At 42.7% G+C, this 22,536-nt stretch overlaps 2 protein-coding genes across 3 annotated transcripts in view; both read left to right on the top strand.

The window, feature by feature from the left end:
* Positions 1-6,197, top strand: part of igdcc4 (immunoglobulin superfamily, DCC subclass, member 4) — a 65,564-nt gene extending 59,367 nt beyond the window's left edge. For both annotated transcript variants that reach the window (XM_014175439.3, XM_045708217.2), the window contains exons 18-20: positions 935-1,172; positions 1,280-1,408; positions 2,333-6,197. In XM_014175439.3, the coding sequence (XP_014030914.3) occupies positions 935-1,172; positions 1,280-1,408; positions 2,333-3,253 (1,288 nt within the window). In that variant the 3' untranslated portion in view covers positions 3,254-6,197. The remainder of the gene's footprint in view (positions 1-934; positions 1,173-1,279; positions 1,409-2,332) is intronic.
* Positions 6,198-13,822: 7,625 nt separating this feature from the next.
* The window catches only part of igdcc3 (immunoglobulin superfamily, DCC subclass, member 3), a 112,949-nt gene continuing 104,235 nt past the window's right edge, over positions 13,823-22,536 (top strand). The window contains exon 1 of the mRNA XM_014175440.3: positions 13,823-14,174. Within this exon, the coding sequence (XP_014030915.2) occupies positions 14,111-14,174 (64 nt within the window). The 5' untranslated portion in view covers positions 13,823-14,110. The remainder of the gene's footprint in view (positions 14,175-22,536) is intronic.

Below are 22,536 nucleotides of genomic sequence, written 5' to 3'. Positions count from 1 at the left end.
GATGTTGTTGAGAGTGCCCTGAAAGACAGAGCACCACGGATGGTTGCTCTTGGTCTATTATGAAGCTGTGCGGTTAATGAGCAGGAAAGAATATGAAACAAAAGTCATGTTTCCCTGCATTGGGTTTGGCAGGGAGAGCAGTAAACTGATTCAAATAGAAGCGGAGGATTTGGAAATGTTTTGTATAGTTACAGTATTAGGGTGACTTTTGTGTGAAACCCAGGGGGGGGTCCATGTTTTCATGCTGCACATTTGACATTTCAAATTTGAATAATTTTGAATAATTTTGCATTAATACGGAACAGCTATTATTACTGTCTGTTTTGGTATTTAGCTCAACTGTTTGAATTCCAGTGTGTACTATAGTGAACCCAGCTAGCCATCACAATTTGAGATGGAGTGACAATATGTTGTTCATCCTACTGTTATAGTTGTAATGACTGTCTATGACAATGCATTCCTCATATTTGTTTTTAAAGGGATACTTCGGGATGTTGGCGATGAGGCCTTCCTTTGTCTACTCCCCCAGAGGCAGATGAACTCATGGATATCATTTCCATGTCTCTTTGTCCAGTATGATGGAAGTTAGAGGTAGTTTCGTGTTAGCGCCATGACTGGAAGTCGATGGGTATCTGCTTGCGTGCTAGTATATACCCATAGACTTCCAGGCATTGCGCTAACGCTCGTTAGCAATGGCTCGCGAAACTACCTCCAACTTCCTTCATACTGGACACATAGACATGTAAATGGTATGCAAGAGTTCATCTGACTCTGGGGGAGTAGATAACGGGCCTCAATGCCAAAATCCCGAAGTATTCCTATAAAAAATACAATTGATAATCCTTGTTTTTATGCTGTGCTCTGAGTTTAAACCATGTGCAGTGACATAACCCTGATCCATAACCCGTGTCCCTTCCCTGTGCTGTGTAACCAGAGAGGTGTCTGGAGGGCTGGACTCCACAGCTCTACCTCCACAGTACCGCCGTGGGGGTAGGTCTGTGCCCACTATGGTGCCAGAATGCAGTGATTGCCATGAGCTAGAGACCCTGATGCCCCTGGGCAGCCTGGACCATGAGCATGACCGCGCCCAACCCCTCACAGAGCCCTCTGAGGAGCACAGCCTCATGGGTAATGTAGGAGTAGGGGACGATGCCCTAGGAGCTGAGCTCAAGGTGAGTTGTCAGGACACTAGATACCACACTAGACACAACTACAAATATAGTACTTTTCAAGGTTACTTGTTGAGTCGTGTTTTTCTTCTGACCTTGTCATTCTCCAGGCTGCTTGGAATGGGTCAGTTAGTCGTCACTGGGCCAACCGGATCACCAAATACAGGGATACCATCACAGAGGACTCTCCAACGCTCAACAATGGAACTTTGGACATGGCCAACACAGAGAATGGCAAGGTATGTGAGCAGAGTGTGTGTGTCAGTGCATGCGCGCGCACGTGTGTGTTTGTGTGTGTGTGTGTGTGTGTGTGTGTGTGTGTGTGTGTGTATTCATGTGCACAAGAATAAAACGGAGATGGGGTAGAAAGTGGTTTGTGTGTGAGCGTGGTGTGTGTCTGTGTGCGTGCGAGCGTAGTTTGTGTGTGAGCGTGGTGTGTGTGTGCGAACGTGCGTGCGTGTGCGCGTGCGTGCGTGCGTGTAGAAGAGCAGTAAGAGAGAGATGGTGTAGAGGTAGAGTGGTTTGTGTGAGAGCTGAACAGGAAGTAATGAAACAATGAACGAGGTGTCAGGATGACGTATAGCTAATTAGAACGTGACACTCTGGCTGAAAGCTGAATGAGCCGCTTGATCATGCGTCTGATAAATTAATTACTCTACCACTGTTAAGGCGCTCTCATACCCTTCAAAAGTGTAGGAGGGGAGAGCTATAATTAATCTATAATGAATCCCTCATTTATTTTGCAGTCACACCACATACCACCGCTGCTCTATTTTACTGGTGACATTTCGGTCGTATTCTCAATGATTTAATTTAGAGAATGGTATGCAGTTCAGAAAGCTGGATAGCATAACATGAAATAATGACTGTTATAATTGTATTATGGCTGCCTTTCAGTTATGATTGATACCACTGGTGTAAGGTCATTTACAGTTGTATGTTAATACAGAACAACAGGAGTACAAACACACTGCCTTGTAGGACTCGACTGTTACATGGGCTGACTGTATGAAATGAAATGAAAGAATGAAATGTCTGCTAACTGTGTGTGTGTGTGTGTGTGTGTGTGTGTGTGTGTGTGTGTGTGTGTGTGTGTGTGTGTGTGTGTGTGTGTGTGTGTGTGTGTGTGTGTGTGTGTGTGTGTGTGTGTGTGTGTGTTTCAGGGCGACCCTGAGGACCGACTGGGCTCCTCCCTCTGCAGCAGTAACCAGGTGGAGGCAGAGGTCATAGTTCACTCTGAGCTGAACGACCTGGAGAAGGAGCAGCAGGAGGCGAGGAGTGACAAGGATGAGGACTCTCAGGCCACCAGGGGGCTGTCATTGTCCGAGGCAGCTTACTCCCCAGTCAGACAGCCTGCCCAGGCCCCCTTACACCCAAAGGAGCCAGTCAGACAGCCTGCCCAGGCGGCACAACATCCAGGGGAGCCAGTCAGACAGCCTGCCCAGGCACCACAACATCCAGGGGAGCCAGTCAGACAGCCTGCCCAGGCACCACAACATCCAGGGGAGCCAGTCAGACAGCCTGCCCAGGCACCACAACATCCAGGGGAGCCAGTCAGACAGCCTGCCCAGGCACCACAACATCCAGGGGAGCCAGTCAGACAGCCTGCCCAGGCACCACAACATCCAGGGGAGCCAGTCAGACAGCCTGCCCAGGCACCACAACATCCAGGGGAGCCAGTCAGACAGCCTGCCCAGGCACCACAACATCCAGGGGAGCCAGTCAGACAGCCTGCCCAGGCACCACAACGTCCATCACCAGGGGAGGAGTCCCTAGAGACACAACCCCTGCCCAAGGTCCCACCCGGCCCTGTCCTGGAGCCAGTGTTCAATCACAATGGGCAGCCAGAGGGCACGGTTGGGGGCATGGTGGGCGTGGCAGCCCAGCTGACTGTAGATATGGGGCGGCATACGGGAATGGGGCTCACCAACGGCTTCCACTCCACCAAGCCCCTGCGGACAGGGCAGGAGACCCTGGGGAACGGGGACTCCAGACACTGCCCCACTCTCCCGTCCCCCTCTCCTTTCGTCAGCACCGGCCTTGTCCACTCTAACTCTGCAGCGCACAGCTACCTGTGCCCTTAGCAAGAGGAGAACCAAACCCCCACACCAAGACCAGTTGGACTTTTTTCTTTTTCTCATCCATGATGAATCAATTTTTTTTTTTTTTTTAAAGCACCTCAGTATCTGATTTTCTTCTTCCTGGCTCAGTTTTATAGGTACTTTGAATCCATTGTTTTATATGTGTATATATACAGTATATATTTTTTTGTGCTAGTATGTATGGGTATTCATTTTGTTGCATAGCAGCACTATGTTAGTCTGGCCTTACTCTGTGCTTTGCTACAGGCTCTTGTTACAGATGACGGAAGCATAATGTAGAAAGGAGGATATTCCCTTTTTTCATAAGTCTTGACCTGTTGGACTCTGAGATTGAGCGTGGGCGTGTGGTACTTCAAGACCTACCTTTGGTCAGCTGATGATGGTGGAGAGGCTTTTGATTCAGCACCATGGATGAAGATAGAGCAGAGACGTGACCATGTGGCCCTTTCACTCTCACTCTGGCCCCTTTCCAATGACTGAGCTGTTCCTATTGGCTGTTCCACTGTATGGATGCTCCTGCCCCAGCACCAGGAAAGAAGCCTTATATTTAGACACTGAGAGTGCAGACCTCTTGTCTCTCTCTCTCCAACCTCCTGCTGTCTCAGGATCCACACACATTCCCTGACTGGGGGTCTCCCTGACTTGGGGGTCTCCCTGACTGGGGGTCTCCCTGACTGGGGGTCTCCCTGACTTGGGGTCTCCCTGACTGGGGGTCTCCCTGACTTGGGGTCTCCCTGACTGGGGGTCTCCCTGACTGGGGGTCTCCCTGACTTGGGGTCTCCCTGACTGGGGGTCTCCCTGACTTGGGGTCTCCCTGACTGGGGGTCTCCCTGACTGGGGGTCTCCCTGTCTTGGGGTCTCCCTGACTGGGGGTCTCCCTGTCTTGGGGTCTCCCTGACTGGGGGTCTCCCTGTCTTGGGGTCTCCCTGACTTGGGGTCTCCCTGACTGGGGGTCTCCCTGACTTGGGGGTCTCAGGTGCCTAATATTGTAGGTGCATTTTTAACCTCTGTATATTTATATAGATGATTATATTCAATAAAAATGGGACAAATATGTTGAAAATGAAGAAAAAGCTAAATAAATGAGGCAATTGAAGAAAATTTGAAGGAACCGCATACAGTACATGTAGTTGATATAGGTTGCATTATTTTGGGGGGAGGACTAGATGAGACATGTCGGTGTATGACAAAATAACACATCTTACAGCAGTGGTCTCCTGGTTTTGCTCCCAGTCAACAGCACTACCTCATTTATTTACAGGATGGTTTGTTGGTGATTTTAATTGTGTCATGCAGATAGGTGCAACTTTTAGAATCTGCTTTTTAACTGTTTGATTCATAGCCTTCAATACTTTCAGGAATAACTTCTTGTCCTCTTCTTTCTATATACATCAATGTGTATTACCTACAGGAAATGACACATATGGTACATAACAGACTGTCTCAGATCTCTGTTTATTGCCCTTTTCCTCATTATCGGTTGTCCCATTAGATCTGGGTTTCCAGCTGTCGTCACCCCCCCTCAATGTTACATCTACTTTGGACGGGGGAAGAAAAACATTTTTAATTTACCAGTTACCTCAAATCACTTTTCACCTTAGGTAAATCATGCAGCAGTTTAGTTACCAGGCCTGCTATATGGTAGCTTGTTACTAGACCTACTACAGATGAACAAGCCTCCTTTGGGAGGCCTCACCCTTTGTGATGCCATCCTTTCTCAGCTGTGTCTGAGCTCCTCCCTCTGCAGGTGAGAGGGAGATGGAAATATCCTAGAGAAATAGACCTAGAAACCACTTGTATTTTCAGCCATATTTACATTCTTTCTTTGTACTTTTGACTCTCGCCAGCCTGAGGTCTTTCACAGTACCACATGTAAAGTCTACACACCTTTGAACTTTTTTCACATTTTGTTGCGTTACATAGTGGAATTAAAATGGATTTAATTGTCATTTTTATATACTCTGTAATTTTAAAATGGAAGAAAAATGATAGATTTTTAAAAAGATTAATGAAAAATAAACACTAATATACCTTGATTAGGTAAGTATTCACCCTCCTGAGTCAATACATGTTGGAAACACCTTTGGCAGTGATTACCGCTGTGAGTCTTCCTGGGTAAGTCTCATAAGAGCTTTGCAAAATCTTCAAGCTCTGTCAAGGTGTTGGGGATATTGGCTAGACAGCAATTTTCAAGTCTTGCCCCCAAAAAATTGCGCAGATTTAAGTCAAAACTGTAACTTGCCCACTCAGGAACATTTACTGTCTTCTTGGTAAGAAACTCCAGTTTAGATTTGGCTTTGTGTTATAGGTTATTGTCCTGCTGAAAGGTGAATTCCTCTCCAGGTGTCTGGTGTAAAGCAGAGTGAAGAAGGTTTTCCCCTAGGATTTTGCCAGTGCTTAGCTCCATCCATTTTCTTTTCATCCTGAAAAACTCCCCAGTCTTAGCCAATGTCAAGCATACCCATACCATGATGCAGCCACCCCCATGCTTGAAAATAAGAAGGCAGTTACTCAGTGATGTGTTGTGTTGGAATTACACCAAACATAAGGCTTTGCTTTTAGGCCATAAAGTGTATTCATTTGCCATGTTTTTTTGCAATATTACTTTAGTGCCTTGTTGTATACATATGCATGTTTTGGAATATTTGTATTCTGTATATTTGTATTCTTTTCACTCTGTCAGTTAGGTCATTATTGTGGAGTCACTGCAATCTTGTTGATCCAGCCTCTGTTTTCTCCCATCACAGCCATTGAACTCTAACTGTTTTAAAATCCCCTTATGGCCTCATGGTGACATCCCTAAGCAGTTTCCTTCCTGTCCTGCAGCTCAGTTCAGAAGGACGACTGCATCTTTGATGTCTCTGGGTGATTTAATACATCATTCACAGCATAATTATTGACCATGATTAAAGATATATTCAATGTCTGATTTGTTGTGGTTACCCATCTACCAATCACTGCCCTTCTTTATGAGGCTTTCCAAAAGTATACCTGGTCTTGTAGTTGAATCTGTGCTTGAAATTCAATACATGACTGAGGGACCTTACAGATGCTGTATGTATGTCAAAAATCAGTTCAACCCCTATTATTTCACACAGTGAGTCCATGTAACGTGTGTGATTTGTTAAGCCAAATGTTACGTCTGAACTACTTTAGGCTTGCCTAAACAAATGGGTGAATACTTATGCAACAACTATATTTTTCTTATTTAATTTGTATTAATTTGTAAACATGTGTAGAATTTTCTTTTCACTTTCACATGGAGTATTTTGTGTAGATCAATGACAAAACATACAATTAAATCTACTTCAATCCCGCTTTGTAACGCAACAAAATGTGGGAAAAAAGGTTCAAGGCGGTGTAGACTTTATATTGGCACTGTAAATAATCCTTCTGACAAACACAGATCCTCTATTTTGTATTACCCTCATGTTTTCATTTCCTCCATTATAGCATTTTTAAACAAGCATCTTTATTATTTTATTGAACATAATGCATGCTTACATTTCTTATAGTTACCTTTTGTGTACCCTAACAAAATATTTTTTTCTTCAAAACAAAGGACAAGAATATCTTGTCCTACTTTGTGTGAGGCTTTTTGTCTAAATTAGAGTATGTCTACATCAAAGACTATACAGGTATAATGGGCCTGTTGTAAACGTGGCCCAAGACATTGAGTCTTATGGTCTGTCAGATGAATGAGGACTCAGCTAGTCCAGATAGGTGCTAGAACTCAGAGGCATATAGAAGAGTCTCATAACTAAAGCATTCCAGTTTTATACTTTGAACAGACCTCACTCAGGATCAGGCATGCTCAAACTGTATCTAAGCAAAATCATGTCAATGTTGTGTTCTCATCTTACAACCCCTAAATGCATTGAAAACACCATACATTCTCAGTCTCGTACACTACATGCTCCTGTTTTGGCTTTTTTTCTCAAGACGTATCCTTCTGGTCTATTGGGAACAGCACTATCTTCCAGAAAACGTTCTCAGTCCATCTTTAATCTATACAATTAGTCCAGTCATTATGGACGCAAAAGTCCTTTTAGAAATGAGTCATTGTGCTCTGATTAACTCATTCAGGTTTATTTAGTCAGTTACATTTTAATGAAAGGTGTCCACCCAATACAATATTTAAAAGGACTGTGTGTACAGTATAACTACCAATATCTATTTTAGACTGAGTGAAGCTGTGAGAAGGTGACTGTTTACAGTTCATTTGAATCTCACAGGGGTAAAGTATGTATTGTATATTTGCAACATTAGAGAAGGTGTTACATGTTCTTTACTCACATTTCTACTGAAGCGTCTGTTTTTAACATACACATCTTGTAGTGTCATTCTCAGCTCTGTTTCAAACTCTTACTCAAGGGGCACCTATTGCAGCGGCTTTGTGTGGTCTGTTGAAAACAGAGCCAACGTTGAAGACCTAAAACCGCCTCCAGCATAAAGAATGTGTGCTCTCACTGAAGAGGTTCAGTTAGTTCTCTTCACTATTTCCTCCTAACTACATATCTTACAGTACATAGTGTTCCTTACTGTAAGCATCTTTGCCCAGAGTAAGCCGATATGATGCTCAATGTAGTAATATCTTGCTCTAATCTGATCAAATATGCACGTTAGTTCAATTAACGGGATCCTCACTTTTTTATATAACTTTTATCAATAGAATACCTCATTTTTTTGGTGGCTTGTTAATTTAATGAAGATCATTATTAATAAGGAAATGATGTTTATAAGAATCCTTTTGTGGGAGCCAAGCTGGCAGAAGATGACGTAATACAGTAGACTGCTTATCTTGTCTTATCTCAGCTGGAAATATCTCTTGTTGCAGTGGATTTATTTTTGACTCTAAGAATAAACCTTTGAGTGGTGAGTGGATGCAGGTGCAGGGCAGGGAGGTGGGGGGGGGGTGGTGATGTGAAGAGAGGGATGAGGGCAGGGAGGTAAGGGGAGGAGGGTGAAGGCAAGTAGGGGTGAGGTTAGGGAAAGTAGTACAGGGAAACCCCTGTGATATCAGTGCCAAGAAGAGTGGAGTTGTGGAGCGGTGATTGATTGTTGAAGAGTAATGTCTACCTGCAGGTCTTACCTCTCAGTGCAGAAATGTCTGTAGAATACTGGTCTTTACTGTTCCCTACTCAGGTGGCCTGTCTTTGCATAAAAGTGTAGAGGAACATGCCAGCATGTACAGTATACCCGACTCTGAAGCATGTCATTAGTTGTCAAACAAAACCTCACCACAAACGCTGATACACAGATTCTGATCAAAGTTTCTGCTAAATGGCATATATTATTTAGCTTTTAGTTTTGTAAAAAAAAAAAAAGATCAATGTATTCTGTCTCTGTGTCCTCTCTGGTGCTTTGTGGTGAGCTACCTTGTCCAGTGATGTCACATTTGTGCATTCTTCTTCTACTTCTTAACCAGCTGAACTGTGCTTTATCCAGAATGTCCAATCATAGAGACCCTGGTCTTGTGCCACCAGCAAATCTCAGTCTTTTTTTTAACAGTACATTATTTTCAATGTGTCGTATGTATGCAACCTCTTTCACGTCATACTCACTCGCGCTATCATCGTCAACTCTTGTTGTTGTTGGAGCACTTCTTGTGAATTAGCACTTCTATTATCTTCATATGTGTATGTGTGCAGGGTCTTGAAAAAGCGTTTGCGTTGTGAAAGTAGGAATAACATGTTGGCGGCGGTATCGCTGCGTGACAGAGGCAGTAGAGGGTGTCTGAGTGAGTTGGTGCTACATTGCGTACGTCGGGCAGTTCTCTGATGCTCTTACCTCCCTCTTGCACAGTGTGTCGTCACAGCCATCCTCGCTGATTAGCACACCTGTCCACTGCTAAACACCTGTTCATCACTACACATGGCCCCTGCCATGTTGGCATCAGCTTTGCACAGTAATATGTCTTCCCCTTTTTATGCATTCCAGCATTGGTTTATTAAATTGTTATGGAAGTTGTGGCCATGGCAACTTCAGACTGTCAGTCTCAAAAATGTCAAGAAGTGCAATTTAACTTGGTCTTTAAAAAATGAGAGGAGGTTTGTGTTAGCGATAAATTCCTGACGAAACCTTTAGTTTTGGAGGTGGCTGTAACATATACTCTGAGTGTACAAAACATTACGATCACCTTCCTAATATTGAGTTCCACCCCTTTTGGCTGGATGTCCTTTGGGTGGTGGACCATTCTTGATACACACAGGAAACTGTTGAGCCTGAAAAACCCAGCAGCATTGCAGTTCTTGACACACTCAAACCGGTGCGCCTCACACCTACTACCATAGCCCATTCAAAGTCACTTAAATATTTTGTCCTGCCCATTCGCCCTCTGAATGACACACATACATAATCCATGTCTCAATTGTCTCAAGGCTTAAAGTTCCTTCTTTAACCTGTCTCCCCTTCATCTACACTGATTGAAGTGGATATAATAAGTGACATCAATAAGGGGTCATAGCTTTCACCTGGATTCACCTGGTCAGTCTAACTCATGGAAAGAGCAGGTGTTCCTAATGTTTTGTATACTCAGTGTACATGCGGCTGGTCAAAGTTGTGGACATGGATGAGAAGTAATCTTGGTTTTTTTTAAGTTTATCCACACTGTGTTACCATCAGTGAACTTGTCAAACTCACAGCAACTCAAGATATCTGAGCAAACTACTGTTGTGTAAATAAAACATCTTAATAAAGAGATGAGGATAACTGAGCAAAGATTTGTCTGACTGTTTGTAACCCTTCTTTGACCACCTTCTGATAATCTTTGGTCTTGATGTTTCACTAATATTACAGTCACCCATGAACAACCATGCACGGAAACTTATGGCTATGGAGAGTTCTGCCTTGACTGTTCTTGATTCTCTGTTCCCTGTGTAACCGGTGTCAGTGCCCAGCTAGCACATGAGATCAGGTGTGGCATTGGTGGGCGCGGCCAACACACCTGAACAAAACAGAGGACAGAAAGTTGTTGACGTGAGAACGGAATGTATATGTTTTTAAATAACATTCTTAGAAAGTTCTTTCAACTTCACTGTTTTCTTCTGGTTTTTATGGAAAGTTTTCTTAAATGTTCTAAGAACATGATTTTAAATAGAGCCATGAGGAAACCTGCAGAAAACGTTATACTGAAGTACTGAAATTCCCACAGAAGAACATTATTTCTTTAGGTTCTCTGAACATTCCGTGAACATTACTTTAAATAGAACCATGAGGAAACCTGTGGGAAATGTTATGCTGATGTACTGAAATTCCCAGTGTAAGGAGTGCGTACTGGTGGCAGAGAAGTCAGACGCAGGAGAACAAAACCTGTGTTTCCAAACGGCGTAGTTTAATAACAAAAAACTCACCGGAAAACAGAACAATCAAATAATGGGTACTTAACCCAACGCACACCAGGACAACCGTGCACAAGCACTTACAATAAACAATCACAGAGGGTTAAATACACAACATGTAATTGATGGGATTGGAACCAGGTGTGATGGAAGGCAAGACAAAACCAAAGGAAAATGAAAGGTGGATCAGCGATGGCTAGAAGGTCGGTGACTTCGACCGCCGAACGCCGCCCGAACAAGGAGAGGGACCAACTTCGGTGGAAGTCGTGACACACAGAATGTTGTTTCTTAACTATTTGAGAAGATTCACAATGTCAAACCAGTTGGAGAACGTTTCTAGGACATCACCAAACATTAAATGTAACCACGTTTGAACTTTTAAGGAAACGTTCTGTTAAAGTAATGAAATACCAAGAAAATAGCTTTATTTTGTCAAGTTCCTCAAATGTGCTGAGAATGTTCCAAAACCAAGCAAATATCCTGCACCATTCACAAAATGTTGTGGGAAGGTTGTATGTAAAATAACCATAGGACAACCACGCTCTCACCAAGCTCTAAGAAACATATGGTTCTCAGAACGTTATTGAGTGCTTGTTTTCATTTGAAATTGGGTCTGTTTGAATAGACTAAATTGAACAGCTTTGTATGAGTTAAAAAAAAACATGGCATGCTAGCTCCATCCTGGTGGTGCAGTGGCCTAATTCCATGGATAAAAAACAGAAGATCATAGGTTAGAATCTCACTGATGCTGTGCCACAATAAAGAAGAAATGTGTTTGCATGATTAATACCCAAACAAATTAATTGCCATGTGTCCTATCTGTGCTTGGGGTTGAAAACAGTTAACCTAAGCTAGTAGTGATATTAAAAGTCTTACTGAAACATTAAGTGACCTCCAATAACCTTAAAATGCCCTTTAAAATATTAACATTTAGAGAACGTTCTCAGAACATTATTTAATTACCTTCAAATAACCTTTCATTTCTGTCCTCAGATCATTAATAAAACATGTGGTTTTACTGGTCAGGAAACTTATGGCTTCATTCCCAGAACCAATGGGAAACCAAAAACGTACATTCCCACAACTCTCAATTCGTTACACCTAGGTGGAACACAGGCCATACACTAAAATAGGAGAAACATTATGCACACACTGTAATTATATATAATTTCAAGAATAAAAAATAGCCCAACTTGTCATCTTTGAAGAACTTAGTAGGAGGTATGTGTAGATTTGTGATTACAATAGTTCACCTTGGAGAAAAACAGAGGCTTTATCTTTGAACATTTCTCACACGTATCCTCTCCTACACATGACAGTCAGGTAATGTTGCAGACTTACAGTAGGTCTATTACTTGGTTCCATTAGGCTACCTCAAACTGAGGCACCGGGCGCTTAGAACAAGAGAGGGGGGTTAATAAGATGTAAATTACAACCTCCAAGATTGCAATCACACCATAAGAGGTGGGCCTATTAAGAAAATCAAACTGTCCATTACTAAGGATAACTAATGAAAATGTCGTTTGCATAGTAGGATTGCCTTACGCATAGTAACATAATGGAGTAGATTAACAACTTTAGTTTAAAATCATTTTGTTGTGTTTTGGGTATATGGAGATTAAAGATACAATATTATCATGAAATGAATGAAAGTGGACAGAGCTACCCTAAAGAGTAAACAAAGTCCATGAATAGGCATATTTATATTTTTAAGGCCAAAATGTGATTGAGCCTTCCTGGACCATAGGCTAGGCCTACCGTATGCTATAAAGGTGTTCATGCAATATAGCAGTACACCACAGTTAATTTACAGGCTACTTTACAAGCTACTTTACCTATAGGCATATTCTGAAATATCACCTTCTAAATTTACAGTTACAGTAACTGTAGTCTGGATAACAGTATTTTTAGCTAACATTCCACTCCTGTCATTTGCCAAAGAGACTGGCCTTTCAGCAATCTCAACGTTCAATATGCAGCCGGATCTACGGTGCAGTTGGAATATATCAATGTTGTATGGTTGGAAACAACATTGATATATTCCATGACAACGTTATGGAAGATGGGGTGCGCGCAAACTTGGCGCAATATAGAATTTGAATTTTAAGAACAACAAACAATGTGAGGAGGCAGGATCAATGAAACATCATGTTGTTTAAAATGGCTAGAGAGGACTCCGTAATGAGAAAGAAATAATGATATATGGAAAAATATTAGCCTACAAGATTTAATCGAGCTACGTTTGCTTCAGTAGCATCCCATTAATGAGAGGAAAGAAACTCAAAACTCACCTGTCTTCATTCCTCGCACATGCAGATCATCATGACTTGCTTTCATTTTTACAATTTTGTTATGCTCATTTCAGTTAAGTATTATTTGTACCTTTCTTAAGGAAACTTTCTGAATGGACATAGAGAGAATTAGCCAAATGACAGGAGTAGCAAGGAGTGGAATATATAGCCTAATAGCTGAACAGAGGTGGCAACTACGCTATAACGGCGCTTCTATTGGGGAATTCCACCTGGTGATGCTCTGCTGATAAATTGCAATAATGTTCCTCACCATTAGATGTCACTCTTCTTCTCTTGGTCGACCATGTTACATCTTTTTTTTCAACGATGTGATCCGAAAGTGGTCCAGAATAATTGATGGACAATAAATCACTGAAATGTCGAGCAGCATAAGGGATGATTTGTGAGCGCACTTTGCCATTGTTGTTTTCATTTCACATTTTAACACCTTCAACAAAAATCATGTTGTTTTCATTTCACATTTGAACACCTTCTCCAAAAAATATATTTCAGTTATTTGTCCTTTGACTAACATGATGTATCATTATATTTCATAATACTAGTAATAAAACTCAACAGATAACAGCATTGTTAGAATATTACTCATAACATTAAGTATTATTATTTGAATTAAAGTATTATTATAGGCCTAAGCTACACATTAGAAATCATGAAATTAATGTTAGGCTACAACTAGCAAACGTTTATACATTTGGCTTAGCCTATAACGATAGGAATCAATTATTTGGATACAGTACTCTAATGGTACAAATGATTGTATAATATTTTTTTAAATATAGATCCACTTGCAAACTAAACATAGCTTAATAGGGGCTTTACTATATGCCTTGTGAGTGCAGCGGTCTGGTCGCTTTTGTTCCCAGAGTAGAGACTACTAAAAAAAAAAGAATTAGCGAATGCAGTAGAGGGAGGAGGGGAGACAGATGGAAGACGAGTGTAGTTCGTGGTAAAAGCTACAACGTGGATATGTGTGTGAGGCAGCGGCTCTGGGATACAGAGGAATAGAGGAGAGAGCACGAGATGCTGACAGATTCCTGATAGATGTGCAAAATGGCGCAAGCAAGTTCTACCCCTGCGAGCCACCAATTGTTGTAGCTCGGAACATGAAGAGCTAGCCGTATGTCTGTTTTATTCTGATCGCCTCACGTTGTTTTTTCAAGTATCGTAATATATTTCAAAGTGATTAAATGGCTACCAGAAGGCTCTGCCTTGTTCCATGCATTTTTGGATTACTCCTCAACGCTTTAGTCGGTAAGTGTTTATTGATATCCTTTCTAGGCAACTACTACCTCTGCAGGATAACACCTTTTTGGAACGGAACCGCCTTTTCCACCTATCAGAAGCTGGTGCTGCAGACCAAAGATAGTGCATAATATCTAGCCCTATATATTTCTATACCGTCTCCGCTGCAGACATGGTTGAACGAAACTATAGAAGCACTGACCATCTCTGCTGGCCGTGAACTTGAATGTTCATCTTCTTTTGGGGAATTCAGTTCCATGCAGCATGTTTATTATATTGGTGTGTTTGTGAATGTGTGCCAATGGAATTTAGAAACCGATATTTGTATATCAAGGGTCTCACACTTGAGTAGGTGGTGATGTGTAGCTGGCACGAACTTGTTTGACACTCTTTGAAAATAATATCATATTAACCTATATAACAACATGGATGTTGCTTAAAAAATGAATCTTGAATCCATGCGCCCTTAGGTTTTATTGTATGTAGCCACGTGCAGCATCCTTCGTCCTAGAAACCACATAGGTTAACCCACATAGGGTCTGTTGCATAACTGTATAATAACCACACACCCGGAAAATGATACAGGCAGATGATGATGATGATGATGATGATGATAGGCTCCTACCATTGTAGCCTACGACTCGAACCAGGAAAAAGTGGTAGGCTAATAATGATCATAATTATGATGATATTGATAATAATAATAATAGCCTAATAATAGGCCTAACAATAATAATAACAACATTAGGTTATGAGATGATTTAGATTTTATGATGTTTAAGTAGGCTATCCTATTAATTGAATGTGTTAAAAATAAGAATGATAATTGTTTATACCCATTATGGTCCATGTGGTTCTTGGGTGTCTGTGTGTGTGTGTGTGTGTGTGTGTGTGTGTGTGTGTGTGTGTGTGTGTGTGTGTGTGTGTCCTGTTGTGTTGATTTGTGCAAAATACACTCTGAAAGACTAGTATCTCCTTCCTTTCTTTCTTGGCTGTGGTCACTATGAATCCTTACCATTGATGCACTCAAACCAGCCTTTTATGCATTTATGGAATGTTATTACTTTTTTTAAATTATTAATTCCCAATATGTTCTGCCACTTGTCTGCATAGAGCATATTAGCCTTTTTTTTTTAAATCAGAGCACTGAGCACTGCTGCGCTTATCATCTGTCATAGGGGGAGATAGCTTTAATTGAGCTAGTCTTTGTGTAGTCAATTTATTGCTGTGAGAATGAATGAAAAAGACAGCAGTTATTGCCCGCTGAGGAGAATATTTATACAGATGAACTTCTTTTTAAAATGTTCTTGGCTCCTTTGTTCAGTATGATTGACAGTTTTTAGTCCCTCAATGCGAGGCCCCATTTCACAGCATGTAACCCGGATAGAGGGATGCTTTTATGATGAGCATCATGCCATAGAGACCCACAGGAGCCCACCACCCATGTAATCACATTTCCAGTAAAGGCTGGAGCAGTAGTATGGAGGGTGAGAAAGGAGGAGTGAAGGAATAAGGAAGGAGGAGTGAAGTAGTAAGGAAGGAGGAGTGAAGGAGTAAGGAAGGAGGAGTGAAGGAGTAAGGAAGGAGGAGTGAAGGAGTAAGTAAGGAGGAGAGAAGGAGTAAGGAAGGAGGAGAGAAGGAGTAAGGAAGGAGGAGTGAAGGAGTAGGGAAGGAGGAGTGAAGGAGTAAACATCAAATCAAATCACATTTATTTATATAGCCCTTCTTACATCAGCTGATATCTCAAAGTGCTGTACAGAAACCCAGCCTAAAACCCCAAACAGCAAGCAATGCAGGTGTAGAAGCACGGTGGCTAGGAGAAACTCCCTAGAAAGGCCAAAACCTAGGAAGAAACCTAGAGAGGAACCAGGCTATGCAAAAGCATACATTTTTTATTTGAGGCCTTTGAGTTCTTTGTGTGTGGCTAGTGAGTGACTTATAAGGGAGTTGTTATGATGTATTCTAGCCGACCACATCTAAGAGAAATGAAATAGTTTCAATTGATTTATTTCACTAATCCTGCAAAGATTGAATCATTTTTTTGTGCCGTTTAAAGTTTCAGTCTATATGAGGAAGACCACAGAACCACTGAGGTAAGGTGTATGGTTAGAAGCTGTAGTGAAGCCTGAATAGAACAGTCAGTTTTTTGTTTTCATTCTGCAAGGTATGACCAGAGAGGTGTGCACTGTTAGATGTTTGTTCAAAATAAAGACAAATAGCAACAGCAACAACAAAAAATCGTATTGGCTGAGCAACAGCAACGTCTCCCAATTAGCATAAATCTTTCTTATTGGTTGTTTGGATTTGAATCGTAAAACAAATGATTTTGTTAGTCACATTCACTATGAGGATGCTATTGTTGTTTACTTGTGTTATTCTTGTGAGCTTCGTCTTAGACCCTGTCAATATAATTTGATAGAATAACAGTTGTGTGTACAGGCTATGTTGGTTTGGTGAAAGATACTGAGTAGTCTACAGAGAGACCTCACCTATCCCATAGGGAATGACCATGTGTTGACAATGTTATGGACACGTCAGACCGCCAGACTACCTTTTAGATGTATGAAATGTACATTTTCTTAGAGCTTATAGTGGGACCATTGTTAGTGCATATTTATTGTCAATATCATCTTCCTGGTGTTGTGATTTAGTCTGTGGGTCAGTTTATTGCTTAGATAATTGAAAGGCAAAGGGCACCCTGTTGCAGCTGTGTGTGTGTGTGTGTGTGTGTGTGTGTGTGTCCGTGTCTGTGTGTTTATGGTATGAGGAGAAAAAGGAATGTCGTTGATTCATAATTGACATGGGTAGATGGCTGTGGATAGGTATACAAACATAGTCTTTACTTACAGGGTCTACCCTAGAAATAAAGATAATGTTTTGATCTGCCACGGCAAAGTGCTATAAAAATAGCTTTTCACTTTAGACCGTAGAATTACCGTTATGGATGTTACAGAGTCTGATTGGCTGCTGTCGGAGATAGTCTGTGAGGTTGTAAGGATTAGGTCAAAACATGGATTAAACTATAATTTTATTGTTATTTCCATTATTAGGAAAAACGAAGTCTGAAACAGAGTCTAATTTCTTGATCGAAGTCTAGCATGATACATTTTTTGTCAACAGAAGCCATACTACTTTAGAACTACATAATTATAGGTAGCCTTAATACACTGCTCAAAAAAATAAAGGGAACACTTAAACAACACAATGTAACTCCAAGTCAATCACACTTCTGTGAAATCAAACTGTCCACTTAGGAAGCAACACTGATTGACAATAAATTTCACATGCTGTTGTGCAAATGGAATAGACAACAGGTGGAAATTATAGGCAATTAGCAAGACACCCCCAATAAAGGAGTGGTTCTGCAGGTGGGGACCACAGACCACTTCTCAGTTCCTATGCATCCTGGCTGATGTTTTGGTCACTTTTGAATGCTGGCGGTGCTTTCACTCTAGTGGTAGCATGAGACGGAGTCTACAACCCACACAAGTGGCTCAGGTAGTGCAGCTCATCCAGGATGGCACATCAATGCGAGCTGTGGCAAGGAGGTTTGCTGTGTCTGTCAGCGTAGTGTCCAGAGCATGGAGGCACTACCAGGAGACAGGCCAGTACATCAGGAGACGTGGAGGAGGCCGTAGGAGGGCAACAACCCAGCAGCAGGACCGCTACCTCCGCCTTTGTGCAAGGAGGAGCAGGAGGAGCACTGCCAGAGCCCTGCAAAATGACCTCCAGCAGGCCACAAATGTGCATGTGTCTGCTCAAACGGTCAGGAACAGACTCCATGAGGGTGGTATGAGGGCCCGACGTCCACAGGTGGGGGTTGTGCTTACAGCCCAACACCGTGCAGGACGTTTGGCATTTGCCAGAGAACACCAAGATTGGCAAATTCGCCACTGGCGCCCTGTGCTCTTCACAGATGAAAGCAGGTTCACACTGAGCACGTGACAGACATGACAGAGTCTGGAGACGCCGTGGAGAACATTCTGCTGCCTGCAACATCCTCCAGCATGACCGGTTTGGCGATGGGTCAGTCATGGTGTGGGGTGGCATTTCTTTGGGGGGCCGCACAGCCCTCCATGTGCTCGCCAGATGTAGCCTGACTGCCATTAGGTACCGAGATGAGATCCTCAGACCTCTTGTGAGACCATATGCTGGTGCGGTTGGCCCTGGGTTCCTCCTAATGCAAGACAATGCTAGACCTCATGTGGCTGGAGTGTGTCAGCAGTTCCTGCAAGAGGAAGGCATTGATGCTATGGACTGGCCCGCCCATTCCCCAGACCTGAATCCAATTGAGCACATCTGGGACATCATGTCTCGCTCCATCCACCAACGCCATGTTGCACCACAGACTGTCCAGGAGTTGGCGGATGCTTTAGTCCAGGTCTGGGAGGAGATCCCTCAGGAGACCATCCACCACCTCATCAGGAGCATGCCCAGGCGTTGTAGGGAGGTCTTACAGGCACGTGGAGGCCACACACACTACTGAGCCTCATTTTGACTTGTTTTAAGGACATTACATCAAAGTTGGATCAGCCTGTAGTGTGGTTTTCCACTTTAATTTTGAGTGTGACTCCAAATCCAGACCTCCATGGGTTGATAAATTGGATTTCCATTTATTATTTTTGTGTGATTTTGTTGTCAGCACATTCAACTATGTAAAGAAAAAAGTATTTAATAAGATTATTTCATTCATTCAGATCTAGGATGTGTTGTTTAAGTGTTCCCTTTATTTTTTTGAGCAGTGTAGTATACTGCATAGGCTAAGGCCAGGCACCACACCGAATACAGTATTTTTTAAACCTATGTATACGTATATCAAAATGTCCATTACTGTCACATTCTTCTTCATCAGAAGATAAAGAGAAATCATTGTCGGACCAATACGCAGCAAGATCGTATGTACGCATCTTCTTTATTAAGAAAAAGAAGGGAAACCAAAATAAACACGTACACAAAACACAATGACGAATAACAGTCTGGTAAGGCACAAGGCTATACACAGAACAATCTCCCACAAAACACATACCTATATATAGGACTCTCAATCAAAGGCAACTACAAACACCTGCCTCCAATTGAGAGTCCAACACCCAATTACCTAACATAGAAATACTAAACTAGAGAGAGAACATAGAACATAACCCAAAACCCGGAAATAATAAATCAAACACCCTTCTAAGCAAACCACCACCCCGAACCACAATAAAACAAATACCCTCTGCCACGTCCTGACCAAACTACAATACAAATAACCCCCATTACTGGTCAGGACGTGACAGTACCCCCCCCCCCCCCCCCCCAAAGGTGCAGACCCCGGATGCACCTCACATAAATAAACAAATACCCTAATACTGGAGGTGGCTCAGGTTCCGGTCTACAACCCCCACCCAACCTGTCCACCCCTGCATAATGCTCAGGGCTGTATAACGTCTCTGGGGGCTCCAGACTGCAGGCAGACTAACTCGGTTCCAGACTGCAGGCAGACTCACTCGGTTGACGACTGTTGCCGGATACTCTGAGCTGGACACTGTTGCCGGATACTCTGGACTGGACACTGTTGCCGGATACTCTGGACTGGACACTGTTGCCGGATACTCTGGACTGGACACTGTTGCCGGATACTCTGGACTGAGTACTGTCGTTGGAAGCTCGGGACTGGACTGACGCACTGGAAACCTGATGCGTGGTGCTGGATGTGCCAGTTTGGGGACACGCACTTCAGGGCTAGTGCGGTGAGCAGGAACGGGCTGAGTTGGACTGGGCTGACGCACTGGAAGCCTGATGCGTGGTGCTGGTACTGGAGGTATCGGGCCGTGGAGGCGCACTGACGGTCTCGATCGCACCTCCTGCACAACCCGTCCTGGATGGATGGAACTAGTAGCCCTGTACGAGCGGAGTGCTGGTACAGGGCGAACTGGGCTGTGCAGAGGCCTGATGGTTGCCGTGCGTAGAGCGGGCGTAGGGTAGCCTGGACCAAGGAGGCACACCGGTGACCAGATGTGCTGCGCAGGCATCCTCCTACCAGGCTGGATGCCCACTCTAGCACGGCACTTGCGAGGGGCTAGGATCACTCGCACCCGACTGTGCGTGCGTATGGGCGAGATCGTGCGCACTTCCGCATACCTCGGCGCTCTCCACTCCAAACGCTTCCCATAAAAAGCATGGGGAGCTGGCTTAGGTCTACTGCCTGGCCCAGCCAAACTACCCGTGTGCCCCCCCCCCCCCCCCAATTTCTTTTATTGGGGGTGCCTCTCCGGCTTAAACGCCAGTCGTGTTCCCCTGTAGCGTTCCCAGTCTTCGCTCCACTTTCTCCATGGGCCCTCTCCGGCCATAATCTCCTCCCACGTCCACTTTTCCCGATAGTCCATATTATTATCCCGTTGCTCCTTACCCCGCTGCTTGGTCCTTGGTTGGTGGGAGATTCTGTCACATTCTTCTTCGTCAGAAGATAAAGAGAAATCATTGTCGGACCAATACGCAGCGAGATTGTATGTACTCATCTTCTTTATTAAGGAGAAGGGAAACCAAAATAAACACGTACACAAACCACAATGCCGCCTAACAGTCTGGTAAGGCACAAGGCTATACACAGAACAACCTCCCACAAAACACAAACAAAAATCATACCTATATATAGGACTCTCAATCAAAGGCAACTACCAACACCTGCCTCCAATTGAGAGTCCAACACCCAATTACCTAACATAGAAATACTAAACTAGAGAGAACATAGAAATACAAAAAAAATAGAACATAACCCAAAACCCGGAAATAATAAATCAAACACCCTTCTAAGCAAACCACCACCCTGAACCACAATAAAATAAATACCCTCTGCCACGTCCTGACCAAACTACAATACAAATAACCCCTATTACTGGTCAGGACGTGACAATTACGAGTTGAATGTAGACACAAATATGAGATTATTATTATTACACATTTTCTGAAATATTGTATTAAAATATGTAAATGAAGCAATATACAGGTAACTGCCAAAATAAAGGAAACACCAACATAAAGTGTCTTGAAAGACTGTTTGGCCACCACGAGCCAGAACAGATTCAATTCAACTTGGCATAGATTCTACTAGTGTTTGTAACTCTATTGGAGGGATGTGACACCATTCTTCATGACCCTAACACGGAACCCAAACCGGCTGCGCGTGTGCGCCATCGTGCATACATTTATTTTGTCCCCCTACACCAAACGCGATCACGACACGCAGGTTAAAATATCAAAACAAACTCTGAACCAATGATATTAATTTGGGGACAGGTCGAAAAGCATTAAACATTTATGGCAATTTAGCTAGTTAGCTTGCACTTGCTAGCTAATTTGTCCTATTTAGCTAGCTTGCTGTTGCTAGCTAATTTGTCCTGGGATATAAACATTGAGTTGTTATTTTACCTGAAATGCACAAGGTCCTCTACTCCGACAATTAACGGTCAACCGAATCGTTTCTAGTCATCTCTCCTTCCAGGCTTTTTCATCTTTGAACTTATATGGTGATTGGCATCTAAACTTTCATAGTATTACTACACCGACCGGCAACACAGTTCATCTCTCAATCACCCACGTGGGTATAACCAATGAGGAGATGGCACGTGGGTACCTGCTATTATAAACCAATGAGGAGATGGTAGAGGCAGGACTTGCAGCGTGATCTGCGTCAGAAATAGAAAATACTTATATTTTAGCCCTTGGCAATGCAGACGCTCGTTGACGCGCGCGAGCAGTGTGGGTGCAATAATTGAATAACATAGATTTCTAAATTTATTTTGCAATGCTCATGCATGCGATGCGAACGGTGTGGTCAGCCTGTAAGCATGATGGGATGTTAATAGCTTAATTAACTCAGGAACCACACCTGTGTGGAAACACCTGCTTTCTTTCTTCCAAAATACTTTATATCCCTCAATTACTTAAGTGTTTCCATTATTTTGGCAGTTACCTGTACATGTGCCTATTCTGCCTACAAGTGGTGTAAAATATTTAAGTAAAAATAATTTAAAGTACTATTAAAGTATTTTGGCGGGGTATCTGCACTTTACTTTACTATTTACTATTTATATATCATACTTTTATTTCACTACATTCCTAAAGAAAATCATGTAGTTTTTACTCGCTACGTTTTCCCTGAAACCCAAAAGTACCTGTTACATTTTGAATGCTTAGCAGGACAAGAAAATGGTCCAATTACACACTTCTCAAGAGAACTTGGAGTGTGCCCCTGCTACCCCCGCCCCCCCAAAAAGAATGGTGCCATCTGGTTTGCTTAATATAAGGAATTTGAAATTATTTATACTTTTACTTTTAATACTTAAGTATATTTTAGCCATTATATTTACTTTAGATACTTAAGTATATT

This window comes from Salmo salar, chromosome 26 (genome assembly GCF_965601325.2).
Source record: "Salmo salar chromosome 26, fSalSal1, whole genome shotgun sequence".
In the NCBI taxonomy this organism is placed as follows: Eukaryota; Metazoa; Chordata; class Actinopteri; order Salmoniformes; family Salmonidae; genus Salmo; species Salmo salar.
The sequence above is the reverse complement of the archived record's forward strand: the minus strand, read 5'-3'. Positions and strand labels throughout refer to the sequence as shown.